The following is a 12,766-nucleotide window of genomic DNA, read 5'->3' on the forward strand; positions in this document are numbered from 1 at the left end:
ATACTGTGTGTGTGCAATCATAACCAAGTATAGTCTCTATAGAAGCTAGACCTCGCTTCATGCACTCTGTCCAGTCATGGCAGGGGAGCAAGTTTCTCTATGCAATGAAATCCAAATTTGCAAAAGTCCAAGTCTTTGTTGAGGTTAAATGGAAACCTTGCCAGCGATTTCTTTCTATGAGTTAAAGTTTTCTTATCACTCTGCGGAGGTCCTGTTGTTTGCCTCCAGCTTTAATTCTCTATCCTTCAGCCCTCTGGAGGCTGCTGAAATGTGTGCAGGCCCCGTTTCTTTGCAGATTGCCTTGCCCCCGTTATCTCTCTCTGCCGCTTGGTTGTCAGCACGCACACCTCAGAGGCGCTGAGGTTTGACCAAACAGAATGCAAGGTTTACGCATTCTGGTTTACGGTTTTAATCTTTCTTTACACGTCAACAGGCTGATAAAAAAAGGGGGAGGGAATTGTGCTCAAATGCTAAGTAACAAGTTCTTATAGGCTGTTATTGAGGAACAATGAAAACAAAACACCCAAGCAGTCCATGGACTTGAGTGGTTCACCTGATAGAATAATTACTGCTGTGCCCATTAGCGCTAACAACAACTAATGTTCCACCTAATTTCTTTTAAGAGGGTGTTTTTTCTGTTTTATTTACATGGTGAGAATTTGTGCTCTTATTTTTAGTGATTACAAGTGCAGCAGGCATCTCATTCTTCTCCTTCTTCCTTTGAGATAAAAAAAGATCAGAAGCACATAAGGACACTGTAAATGTTGGGAGGTGGCAACAGAATGAGGATGCTGCATTGCTCCATTTAGCTTTGCATAAATGGAACTTTAACTGTGATCCAATCTAATTCATACGCTTGGAACTGTTTTTTTCTAAAATCTTAATCATGCATGATTAAGTACAAACATGTCAGTTGTGTACTTATGGCTGATGTACAGTGCTGCATCTCCTCAAAGAGAGAGGTAGTTTACACTGTCACTTTGTTGTCTCGCTGTATTTACGTGTCTTATCTATCTTCAGCGGAGGTGCAGAGCGAGATTGAACGTATCTTTGAGCTGGCCCGCACCCTCCAGCTGGTCGCTCTGGATGCAGACACCATCAACCACCCCACTCAGCTGGCTAAGACCTCCTTGGCTCCCATCATTGTCTACATCAAAATAGCCTCACCTAAGGTATGGCAACAGATGACCTCAGATTTATAATCCTTAGGATTTTCATTAAATCAAAACCCATTTTTGATACTATATATGGTTGACATTTTCTTTTTAGCAATATGATTTCAATGCTTTCATTCTGTAATGTCGTGCCCTGGATCTAAATTGCCGACCTACCGTTACCTAGAACATTGTTTCAGTAGACAAAGTGTTGTTGTCTCTCTTCAGGTCCTACAGAGGCTCATCAAATCTCGGGGGAAGTCCCAAGCTAAACACCTAAATGTGCAGATGGTGGCTGCAGACAAGTTGGCCCAGTGCCCACCTGTGAGTTCTGCTTTGTGACTTGAGTAATAAATGAACTAACACTTCATAAAACTTCTGAGGAAAGAAAATCAATTAAGTTTGGTTCTGTAAAACCAACAATACTCATATGATTTATGTGCAGGAATTGTTTGACATCATCCTGGACGAGAACCAGCTAGAGGACGCCTGCGAACACCTGGCCGACTACCTGGAGGCCTACTGGAAGGCAACACACCCCCCGAGCAGCAACCCTCCCAACCCTCTGCTCAACCGCACCATGGCCACGGCAGCCCTGGCTTCCTCCCCTGAGCCCATCTCCAACCTGCAGGTACAGGTGCTCACCTCCCTGCGCAGAAATATGGATCTGTGGCCTGACATGGACGGTGCTGTAACCCATGATGGCAAAGAGGAAGAACATGCTCTCTGAAGTCCATCAGAGATGGGGGAGGAACTCCAGCAACTCAATTTCAACCTCAACCCAGCAGCCTGCTCTCCTTACCCTGAAGGAAAAGTGAATTAAAATCCTGTTTATGCTGTATATAGAAACACAAACACACCTGACACATAAATGAGCCCAAATTCAAACACAACAGCTAGCTTATAAAACACCCACAAGAAAGATTACGTAGTCTGTATGTTAGCAGGTCAGCGTTTACTTCCCTGCTCACTGTGAGAGCAGCTCAATTTAAACCACGCTGGACTTAAGCAGTAACCCGTAAGGCACCTCTGCTGTAATCAAGAGTAAAATGATATCTGCTGCCCCCCACCCTGCCCTCTTTTAGCTCTGTGGCCTCCTTTCTCTGGCACTTTTTCTTCTCTCGGAGTCTGAATCTAGTTAGCAGTCCTCCTCCGTGTTGCCATGGTACCGCCCCTGAAAACAGCAAGTCATGTCTGCCTCTTCAAACAGAAATGCTTAGTTTGGTGGAGGCTGTTGCTAACATTCTGTTCAGTTTAATCTTTTTATAATAATTTTAACAGCAGAGTACTAATCCGCTGTGTCTCTATTCCTTAGTTACTACTGCCTGCACATCAGTTATGATGAGTTGCACACTTTTAAAGTTATTCATGTCACCTGAGGAACAGTATTGCACCACATGGCTGGAAATAAGTTTTATATCTCCTACCATTTTTATTGAGGCTGTCATAGGCGGCAATGAAAATAATCCAATTGCACTTCAAATCTGTTGGTATTTCTTTATTTATTTGAAATGGTTTTATTACAAACCTGTGCTGCAGAGTTTAATTAATTACGTAATCTTTCATTAGTCTTATTGAGATTTCTGCTTTTCTCTGCCAAAAGGTGGCACTGTTGAGCATGAAGGTATCATAATTTTAAAATGATCAATTAGTCAAACTAATCTGTTTGACTAATTGATTAATTAGTGTATTTGTCTTGTGTTGAGTGTAAATCAGCATGTGTGTGTGTGTGTGTGTGTGTGTGTGTGTGTGTGTGTGTGTGCAAAACTTGGAATGTGTGGTATAAATAGATTGTCAGTCATGAACACTAATGCTTTGAAGACCACAGGTCCGTCAGCTGGGACAGCCCAGTCTATGATACTGTGGTTCTGTGTTGTATGCCCTGCCTCATGCTAACCCCGCTAACTAACCACTGACAGTTTGATTTTGCTCTGCCATTTGTGTTTCTGCATGGTTGCTGTGTGGCATGGCTGTGGCTGGCTGCAGGGGCCGTACCTGGTGCACGGTGAGCAGAAGCGGGAAGGGCCTCTGACAGAGTGCGGCGGGAGCGGCACCCTGCACGACTATCAGACAGACCTGGGAGGAAAACCTCAGCCGCAGCAGCAGCAGCAGCAGCAGCAAGCATATCTGCGCTCTTCTCGTGGCCAGCTCCGGGGAGGGAGCGGCCGGGGGCTGTCACGGCAAGACACCTTCGACTCTGAGACCCAGGGCAGCCGGGACTCCGCCTACACCGAGGCCGGCGACTCCTGCATGGACATTGAGACTGACCCTTATGAAGAGCCAGAGCCGTACCGAGGGGGTGGGGGCAGCCGCCTCCACCTGGCGCAGCATCACGGCAGACAGGCATCCTGGGAAGACGAAGGCGCAGAGCCAGACCAGGAAAACCTGAACCACCCTCCGATGCCGAGCCAGACACAGCCGCATGGACGTGCCAAGCTGAGGGAGCGTTACTGCCAGGACCCTGTGGACGCCGGGGCCAACATGAGCCGCAACAAGAACCAGGACGACTGGGGGAGGGACGTCTACATCCGCTGAACACGCATCATACCACAGAGGAAAGGAAGCTACTGGACAGACCGAGAGATGAGGGGAGGGGGGAAGGGTTCAGAAGGGTTTGGGGCCACGCCAGTCAGGCTACCTACTGAATCTGTTTACATCCCAGTACAATGTAAAGAAAAACATCAACTGCCAGATGCCATTCTCATCAACTTCTTGCAATTCAATTGATTTATGTTTAGAAAAAATACTATTGGTCTGTTTTTTGTTTCCTTTGTTAATACTGCATGAATATCATGGATTTCTATACTGACGGCACGAGGACAGTAATTGTTACAGTTGTGAATCTCTGATTGTGATCTGTACGACTTAATCTCTCCTTCAGTTGTAGAATGTGAAGGCTAGTAGAGCTGTAGTCTGTCCTGTCTGTCCTCTGCAGTCTTAAACAGGGTCTATTGTCCCCATGTACAGTGTCAGGGTTTCCCTTTACCTTAATCTCACTCAGTGCTTTTGGATATCAGGATTTCTCCCATACTGAGGTCCAGAAGTTATGAGTCTCTCACCTCCACGTTCTTATCACCAAGACCTTAAAAAAAAAAAAAAAAAAAAAAAAAAAAAAAAGCTGGTGGAGAAGTTGCCATATTTTAACACAACAATTTATCGATGTTGCTACACTCATGTCAGCTTGATAACAACAAAGAGTACACTCCAAAGATGTTTAGTTCTTCCCTGACCTGGTTCAGCCACTGTACCCAACTGTGTACACGTCTGACACAGTCCTCCCGTTTCTGTTTTTCTCTGGGTGCTGAGGGCGCCTCCGGTATTCATTTGTTCTCTGGTTTTTCTAATGTTGTGCAGATTCAAAGCAACACCGCAGTTGTAGTTGTGTGAATGATGTGTCCTGCCTTAGTCACTCGCACCCTAAAAACACCCTTATTTCAAGAAAACTCCAATCACAAGTGCCGGAATGTCTCGCCAAGCCATGTCCACCACTGCCACGGTGGGATGTCTTAACTCTTGTTACACTCGTTCATAACTCTTTCATACCATAGCTGTGTCTCTTTGTGTATAGTGGCTACTCTGCACCGTAGCCAATGCTGTCGCTCCAGCACATCGCTCATGTAGTTTTTTCTTTGCACCAGCTTCGTCGTCTGTTTTTCAGGGCTAATGGTTATATTTAAAAAAAGTACTTGTGTGTGTGTGTGGTTAATCACTCCCAACTTCCACCCAAACAGCTAGCTTTTCTGATATTAAACACCACTCTCTTCTTACTCTTGATTTCTGACTGAATTAGTGTTGTTTTTTCCTGTGGACATTTGCAACTTTTTTATTTTAAATCTTCAGTGCTTGTGAGGTAGTGAGAGGAGTACCAAGTGGGGTGGGGTGTGGGGGGGTGATAGGATCAGCTTTGATCTTTACTCAGTTATCTATAATGGAGAATCTATGAATGTCTTTGGTGGGCTGCTTAGGCCCACCCGTCTTCAGTTGAATAAATACATATTAAATAATGATCAGTAAATAATGTTATTGTTGCGTTATCGCAATTGTTAAAAATATGAAAATAACATGTATCATTGGTGCCTGATTGTAGCTACATTTTGCTTTTTCTGCCTTTCATTTTTAATCTGTGGATAAATTCGTATTTTAATTAAAAATTGAATCAGAAAACGCTATTGTGTCACTTCTTTCATACAGTGAGATGTGACGACACATTTCAAAGATGCAAAACGTGTGTGTGTGTACATTTTGATATTTATTAAAGCTGTTGCTTTTCTTTTTCCTTTTTGAAGTCAAACTACATCTTCATTATTATTTCATTCACCTCATTACAACAAAAGATAATCACATGATCATGCTGTTTATATCACCCTGTCTATTGAACCTGTGTAACCTGTAAGCACATCAAACCTAAACAAAAGCCATATTGTTGGCTTCCATTTAAATACACATACACAGAAGTACAGGAAAAGAAAATGTTCTAGGTCAGTCACTTTGTTTCCTCGTCTGAGTTCACGGGAACTGTTAACTCCTAAACACTCCTCTCCTGCCAAGTCTTCTGGTTATAGAGGAAACGTAATAAGAAAAAGACTGAAGATAAAGTGCAGCTGTGTCCAGGATGTGGTTTTCATCTCTCATATTCAGTGTTATTGTCATCTCCTCATCTGCAGTGGAAGAAATGACACAAACAAGGACATGGTTTCCGTCTGAAACCTAAACGTGAGCCTTGCATCAGAGTGTCTAACAAGGTGTGATGGCGAGGGCCCAGTGTACAGACAACAGTTCAGTGGTGGAAGAAGTGATCATATTTTTTTTATCTTAAGGAAAAGTATCAATACCACAGTGTACATTTACTTTGTTACAAGTAACAGCCCTGCATTTCAAATGTTACTTAAGAGTACAAAAGTATCAACATGTGAAGCATCAAAAGTACTCATTGTGCTTTGTGTAGGTGTCCTGCATCACCCTTTAATTCACACTAATAACCAGCTTACTCTACATTATCCCTTACATAGTACATATATTGTTATTACAGATGCATAAACATGTAAGCAGCATATTGTTATAGCTAGTCAAGGTGGAGCTAATGTGTACTTTATATATGGTTGGGCAATTTAATCCATAAACAAATCATAATTTAATCATCATTTAGAGACTGATTATATATTTTATAAATAAAATCTTAAATATGTACAATAGTGTTTAATGTATGTAGTGGTGTAAAAGGAGCAATATTCCCTCTGAAATGTGGTGAGATAGACATATAAAGCAGTTTAAACAAATACATTTCCCTTAACAATATGTTGATCTGTTAATTGTAAGTTAACTTATGGAGTAGCCTACTACAGGGCAAAAACATGACAGTAAAACTTTGAGAAAGAGTTCAATTTAAGATATTTAAAGTCATGAAAAAGAAAAGTCACAGAAAGCTTAGATAACAAATTTGGTAAGAAGGTGATGTGTGTGCAGATGTTTTGAACTTCTTTATTGCTCTTTTTCGTATTGTTTTGTGGTAGAACACATTCGTTTTTGGAAAGTTTTGCTGTTTAAAGTAAAACTGAACTGACAATAATACACACAAAAACGTTATACTTTGGGGTAGATGGTAGATAGCTATAACTGTGTGGCTGGGAAAAGGAACCTAACCTGTAAAGATTATTCATATCATTATTATTATTATTATTATTATTATTATTATTATTATTATTATTATTATTATTATTATTATATTTTGAGTGCAGTGGTAGGCCTACTTGGAAAATACCTGAACAAACTGTTGGAAATACCAGGAGATTCCTTTTTATACCCAGTTTTGCTTTCTGTTGCTTCATAATAAAGTCCCTGTGAGACAAAGAGAGGAAGGAACACAGCGTTACCTCCCTCTCCATATATGGACAACGACATGTGTGTAATTAGTTGCGTCATCAGTCCACTCCGGTCGTCGGTGTTGGATGTCGCCTTTAAGTGCTCCTGAATAAACTCCGACTTCTGAGTCGCAAGGGCTCAAGTAGAATTTGGATTTTTGATTACTTTTCTTTTGTTTTTGAAAACCGGTAGCACGGACCTGATAGACAGAAACAGAGGGGAACTGGACATTTACAGAATGGATAATGTTGGAAAAATATTAAAAACAAATGTTCAATAGTTACACTTAAAAGATGAGCCATTAATGCTCTGATTAAAAAGAAAGTTTAAAAAAATGTATTCGTTAACTGATCAAATGTGGCACTTAAAGCCCATTTTATTATTTAAATAAACTTTTGCCTTGTTTACCTATCCTGAGAGATCCCTCACGTGCGTAATTCAGACAATTCCCACAGCACGTGAACGCACCGTTACTATTCCACTGAACGATTTCACAGAACCGTTTCTGAGGTTAGAACAGAAGCGCCACCCACTAACGTTATGCAGAAGTAGAAAGCGATATTAGATGAAGGAATCCGAATCCGAGTTTATCTGCCAGGTAGCTGTTAACCGATACTGAAGTTGGTCTCCAGGAACAGGAGCGTTTACTGGATTTCTTTTGTATTCATCACTTATAGGCTACCTACCTCTCATACAAACACTTGTTGGACATGGGGTTTCTTCTGACCAAGATGATGGCTGTGTTTGGTGACAGAGGTAAGATTATACGTTATTTCACACAGTTTCTGGTGTAGCCTACATTTTCTTTTAATAATTTACGTTGTTTGTAAGTTGCTATTCAAACATTTTGAGTCTGGGTATAACTGTTTTTAAGTGATAGCCATGTTGTAAATAGAATAAATGAAATTTAAATAATAATTGTTTTCATGTATCACAAATATAGTTTTTCTAACCAATATTCCCTTTCATCACTTTACATATAGCCTACATTTTCTTTAGTTCTTACTGACTTACAGTAAAACTAACACTGAACAGTTGATGTACAGTACATAAGACCAGGTATTATTGCTATGCACTGATTTAACAACTTCACTGTTATTCAGCTCAGTACATCACAGTCCTGTACCTGTCCTTTATCTTATCTGTCTGTACATTTGTCTTGTGATGTACTGAAACAGATTATGCAACTCAAGCTTAGACTGCGTTCAAATAAGATAACAACAAATATACTTTGCACTGTTATGGTAACATGTTACTTTTTTTTTTTTTTTTACTTTCCTAAAGAGCACAAAGTCATCATTGTGGGTTTGGACAATGCTGGGAAGACAACCATCCTCTATCAGTTGTAAGTAATTTGGCCACTTTCTGAGACTAAAATAGTGTCATATAATTATAAAATCTGCTTGATATCTGTATCTTCCCCCCCACACACACACACATACAGTCTGACGAAGGAAGCCGTCCACACATCCCCAACCATCGGCAGCAATGTTGAGGAGATCACCGTAGGTAAAACAAACTTCATGGTTTGGGATATCGGAGGACAGGAGAGCCTTCGAGCCAGCTGGTACTCATACTACGGCAACACCGAGGTACGGATCACTTACTGTCTTCAGCTGAACTGCATTGTGCAGCACAAGACATTGGATTTCATAGAAATAAATACTAAAGTTTTTATTTAGCTGAGGTTTCTTGGTCTTTTGTTCCCAGAAAACACCAGAAAACATTGTCAGTTGTGAAATTAGATATTCAAGAGTAAAGACAGACACAGAAAGCATTCTGTGCTGACTGAGCTATTGCACATGAACTCATAATGGCTTCTTATTACCCTAACCTGCTCCCTGTATTGATAAAGTTACTTATCACCACTGCGCTGTGGAGATAGGTCTGGCAATGCGAGACTACCATTGCATAATCATTTATGATAGATTACATATGTCTGTAGCAGGCATCTTGTTCCCCTGTTATCATTAAGTGATAACATGGGGTCTGATAATGTGAAATATCTGTTGATTGTGTTGCTAATAACTGATTCAATTATGTGTTGTGGCTCTTTCAGATTGTCATTTTGGTTGTGGACAGCACCGACCGTGAACGTCTCAATCTCACCAAAGAGGAACTGCACCGAATGCTCGCACATGAGGTACACATCCAGCTGTGTTGACAGAATGTGTGTTAGTTCAAGAGTCATAATCATGACGATCCAGATGTTTTACCACAGATCACTCGTTTCATTCGATCATATTACAGTAGGCGTACTCCGATCTTTTACTGAAGTAAAAGTAGCAATACAACTTCTGTTACGAGTATTCAAAATGTCACTTAAGTTAAAGTACAAACATCTTAGCAAAAGTACTCATTATGCAGAATGGCCCATTATAGAATAATGTATGTTACTGGATGATAATTATTGATGAATTAATGTGTTCATCACCTTAATGTAACAGCTGGTAAAGGTGGGGCCATTTGATTTTATTCATAATAATGTATTTGTTGATTTTATTTTGTATTATTAATCTCTATCCACAAAGTAACTAAAGTTATCAAATAAATGTAGTGGCGTAAAACCACAATAGTTGCCTCTGAATTGAAGTGGAGTAGAAGTATAAATATAAGAAAATTAAAATACTCAGAAAAGTACAAACAACTCAAAATTGTATTTAAGTAGAGTACTTGAGTACATGTACATGGTTATTTTCCACCACTGCAGCAGGGTCGGTTTTCATCAAGTGACTGAAACCTTTTTGTTATTTAGTGAAACTGCCCAAGTCAGCTATTCACGTTTTTGTGTCTGATGCACTCCTGCTTTCAGAGTGACTAATTGCGCCATAGGTTACAAACCCATGAGACAACATGATGAGGAAGTTTTAACTCAGACTCTGTGAGTCAGTGTGTTGACATGCGTCTAAATATTCCGTTGCTGTTCTTTGATCTCAAAAGTTGACACAGAAATATTTTCAGGGTTTCCAATGGAAACGTTTCAGCTCTTTAAATATGAATCGCTACTGAAAGCAGCATCGGTAACCCATCGTCTCTTTTTTTTAGGACCTACAGAATGCAGCCGTTCTTATTTTGGCTAACAAACAGGATGTGAAAGGCTCGATGACAGCGGCAGAGATCTCCCAGTGCCTCACACTCGACTCAATCTCATCACACTCATGGCATGTTCAAGCCTGCTGTGCCCTGACAGGAGAGGGGTGAGTCTTATCACACCTCACACTCACTTATTCTGTCTGCCATTATTATTGTGTATGAGTCAACAGTTTTTTTTTTTTTTTTTTTTTTTTTACAAACATCAAATTCTGCTTGAATAACCTTTTTCTTTTTGCTCTCTCCCAGTCTACCTGCCAGTCTGGACTGGATGAAGTCACGGGTTATTGCAAACTAGAGCACACTCCAGTGGATCAAACTTCCTCAAATTTAGCCAACCTCGAAAGGCACTGCAGATTCCACATGTCAGGAATATTTACAGTGGTAACTTTTTGGGCAAAATCCTGTGAACATGACGTCTGTGATAGAGCCTGCCTCGCCACACATATAGTTTTACACAGCTGTGTGAGGCCTCAAGGTGGACGAACAAGAGAGAAACCTGGGTACTCTTAGAGTCGGTTAACGTAAACCAAATATCAGTAAATTGTTGAATTTTGCACTGTTCAAGGACTGGTCGGTTATATTTTAATAATCTGGTTAACTGGAGAAGTTTTTCTCAGTTTCTTTCTCACGGGGTTATGAAAAAGTACACCGTTAGGGAGTGTTTTTGTGCATTTCCTTGAGTGATCCATGCACAGAGGTGCACCATCTTTATATTAGACATCCCCCCTGACTGGAAATATCAAATTCCACTACAACTACTTTCGTAATCTCTGGGTTTAACAAGGGAAACAGGTTACTTTATTGCACTGTAAAGTAAAGTAGTAACTAAGGTATCATTCATTCATTCATTCATAACTAGAACGGAACACATTATACCAAAAATGTTACAACATACATTTAAGGCAGATAGATCACAGATGATAACTAATAACACTAAAGCATAAACTATGTTGTGTGTTAAGTGTTGCTTTTCTCATATTTTAATATTATTAGGTTATCTGGTGCCCTTTCGGTTCCCTTGTGCCTTCACATATAAATAGCTTTAAACGTGACAATCCTAATCTAATTTTGACAACCGATTTAGTAGCCTACCTCACTAGTTACAAAACAGCTTTCCAATTACAAAGTCAGTTTATTAGCTGCCTATTATTAAGCTTCTATAAGTGAAAGACCTTTACACAATAACAGAGAAGAAACTATAGAGAACATACTGTAGCTCTTGTGGCCTCAGAAACTGCAATGTTGGTATACAAGTCTGCACCACATGTATTAAATTATATGTTATGCCACTGAACAGCAGGACTTCTATGTTAGACCTGAACATGTTTTGTAATTTATTTTAGGAAAACAAAGCTCTTGAACTATATTTACTGTGTAATTCAGCAATGTCCTGAATAGGAAAAGGAGCTAGCTGCTAAGGACTATGAGTCATATTTCAAATGTATATATTGTATTGTGTATTTTTTAAATAAATATTATTGCAAACATACAGTGAGTGTTTTTTTTTATCCTGCAGCTGTGATATTCTTTGGTTCAACTAGTGATACACAGTGTGCCACTAAAGGGTGGATTATACCTGCAGTAACAGTAATGACAAAAATATATGAGCATTGTGCCAACACTGTTATTCACAGCAGCTGGTACCATAGCGTAGCATGTTGTAGTAATTCTCTGCCTGTTTGTCATACGATCAATGGAGCCTAAATCCAGTAAAAAAAAAAAAAAAAAAAAAATAGTAGCAATTAAAGTGGTTTTATATGACTATGAAAACGTCTACTTCGTTCTCATAAAGGTAGATTTCAAGAAAGAAGAAACTAAAAACAGGGGGCATCCGGATTTGAACCGGGGACCTCTTGATCTGCAGTCAAATGCTCTACCACTGAGCTATACCCCCGTGTAGTAAACGGAAGAAGTGTATTCATCATTTGATTATGAGACAACTGATTTAGATAGTATTGCATATCAACTTTAAGTCGCAATAATAATGCAATAATATTTTTTTCGACAGTCGCAGTATTTAAGTGGTATTTCTCTTAATACATACATGGGTATTTCACATGTATAACGTTATCTTGACCACTAGGGGGAGAAATTAGCATACATTTGTGGCTACATGTTCCGAGTTTACAGTCAACTAAAAGCAAAACAAAAATCCTCCAAATCAAACGTCAAATACATATGCAAATACGTCGTTTAACAGAACGTATACATAAATGTAACAGAAGCATATGAAAAGAACATGGATGAATGAAGCGTTTTGGATCTGATGCCCTTATCGGAAAGCGAATCCTATGTCTATGAGCGAATCCAACTATGGCCACGCCAAGACCCGCCCTTCAATAGCATTCACATACTACTATTGGCCAGGCGTCGATACTTGCATGTACAGGTCCTATCCTCTGACCAATCCCCTAACACTAACCTTAACCACTCGAGGTCAAATGCCTAACCCTAACCAATCGAGCTGCTTCTTCTTCTTCTTCTTCTTCTTCTTCTTCTTCTTCTTCTTCTTCTTCTTCTTCTGTCTGGTAATTTTGATATGTCAATGTAATTTTGCTATCGGAAAGATGACCTAGAATAGTAAATACAGTTAATATGTTAATATGAATAACGTTATATGATGGTTGAGAGCAAGATATAAAAACATCTACTACAGTAAA

The 12,766-nt window shown here is 39.8% G+C and overlaps 2 protein-coding genes and 1 non-coding gene across 8 annotated transcripts in view; 2 read left to right on the forward strand and 1 right to left on the reverse strand.

Annotated features, from left to right (window-relative positions):
* cacnb1 (calcium channel, voltage-dependent, beta 1 subunit) overlaps positions 1–5,318 on the forward strand; it is a 31,943-nt gene extending 26,625 nt beyond the window's left edge. For all 6 annotated transcript variants that reach the window (XM_028598850.1, XM_028598851.1, XM_028598853.1 and 3 more), the window contains 4 exons: positions 1,021–1,172; positions 1,383–1,478; positions 1,600–1,785; positions 3,141–5,318. In XM_028598850.1, the coding sequence (XP_028454651.1) occupies positions 1,021–1,172; positions 1,383–1,478; positions 1,600–1,785; positions 3,141–3,689 (983 nt within the window). In that variant the 3' untranslated portion in view covers positions 3,690–5,318. The remainder of the gene's footprint in view (positions 1–1,020; positions 1,173–1,382; positions 1,479–1,599; positions 1,786–3,140) is intronic.
* A 2,164-nt stretch (positions 5,319–7,482) lies between these two features.
* arl5c (ADP-ribosylation factor-like 5C) lies at positions 7,483–11,595 on the forward strand. The gene is made up of 6 exons (XM_028599897.1): positions 7,483–7,769; positions 8,298–8,358; positions 8,458–8,605; positions 9,073–9,156; positions 10,059–10,210; positions 10,353–11,595. The coding sequence occupies exons 1-6, from the start codon at positions 7,724–7,726 to the stop codon at positions 10,399–10,401; spliced, it is 540 nt and encodes a 179-aa protein (XP_028455698.1). The 5' UTR covers positions 7,483–7,723; the 3' UTR covers positions 10,402–11,595.
* A 333-nt stretch (positions 11,596–11,928) lies between these two features.
* On the reverse strand, positions 11,929–12,000 carry trnac-gca (transfer RNA cysteine (anticodon GCA)). Its single transcript has one exon. It is a non-coding gene; the product is annotated as a tRNA-Cys (tRNA).
* Between the last annotated feature and the right edge of the window lie 766 nt (positions 12,001–12,766).

The sequence above is a fragment of the Perca flavescens genome, chromosome 15, assembly GCF_004354835.1.
Source record: "Perca flavescens isolate YP-PL-M2 chromosome 15, PFLA_1.0, whole genome shotgun sequence".
Taxonomy (NCBI): Eukaryota; Metazoa; Chordata; class Actinopteri; order Perciformes; family Percidae; genus Perca; species Perca flavescens.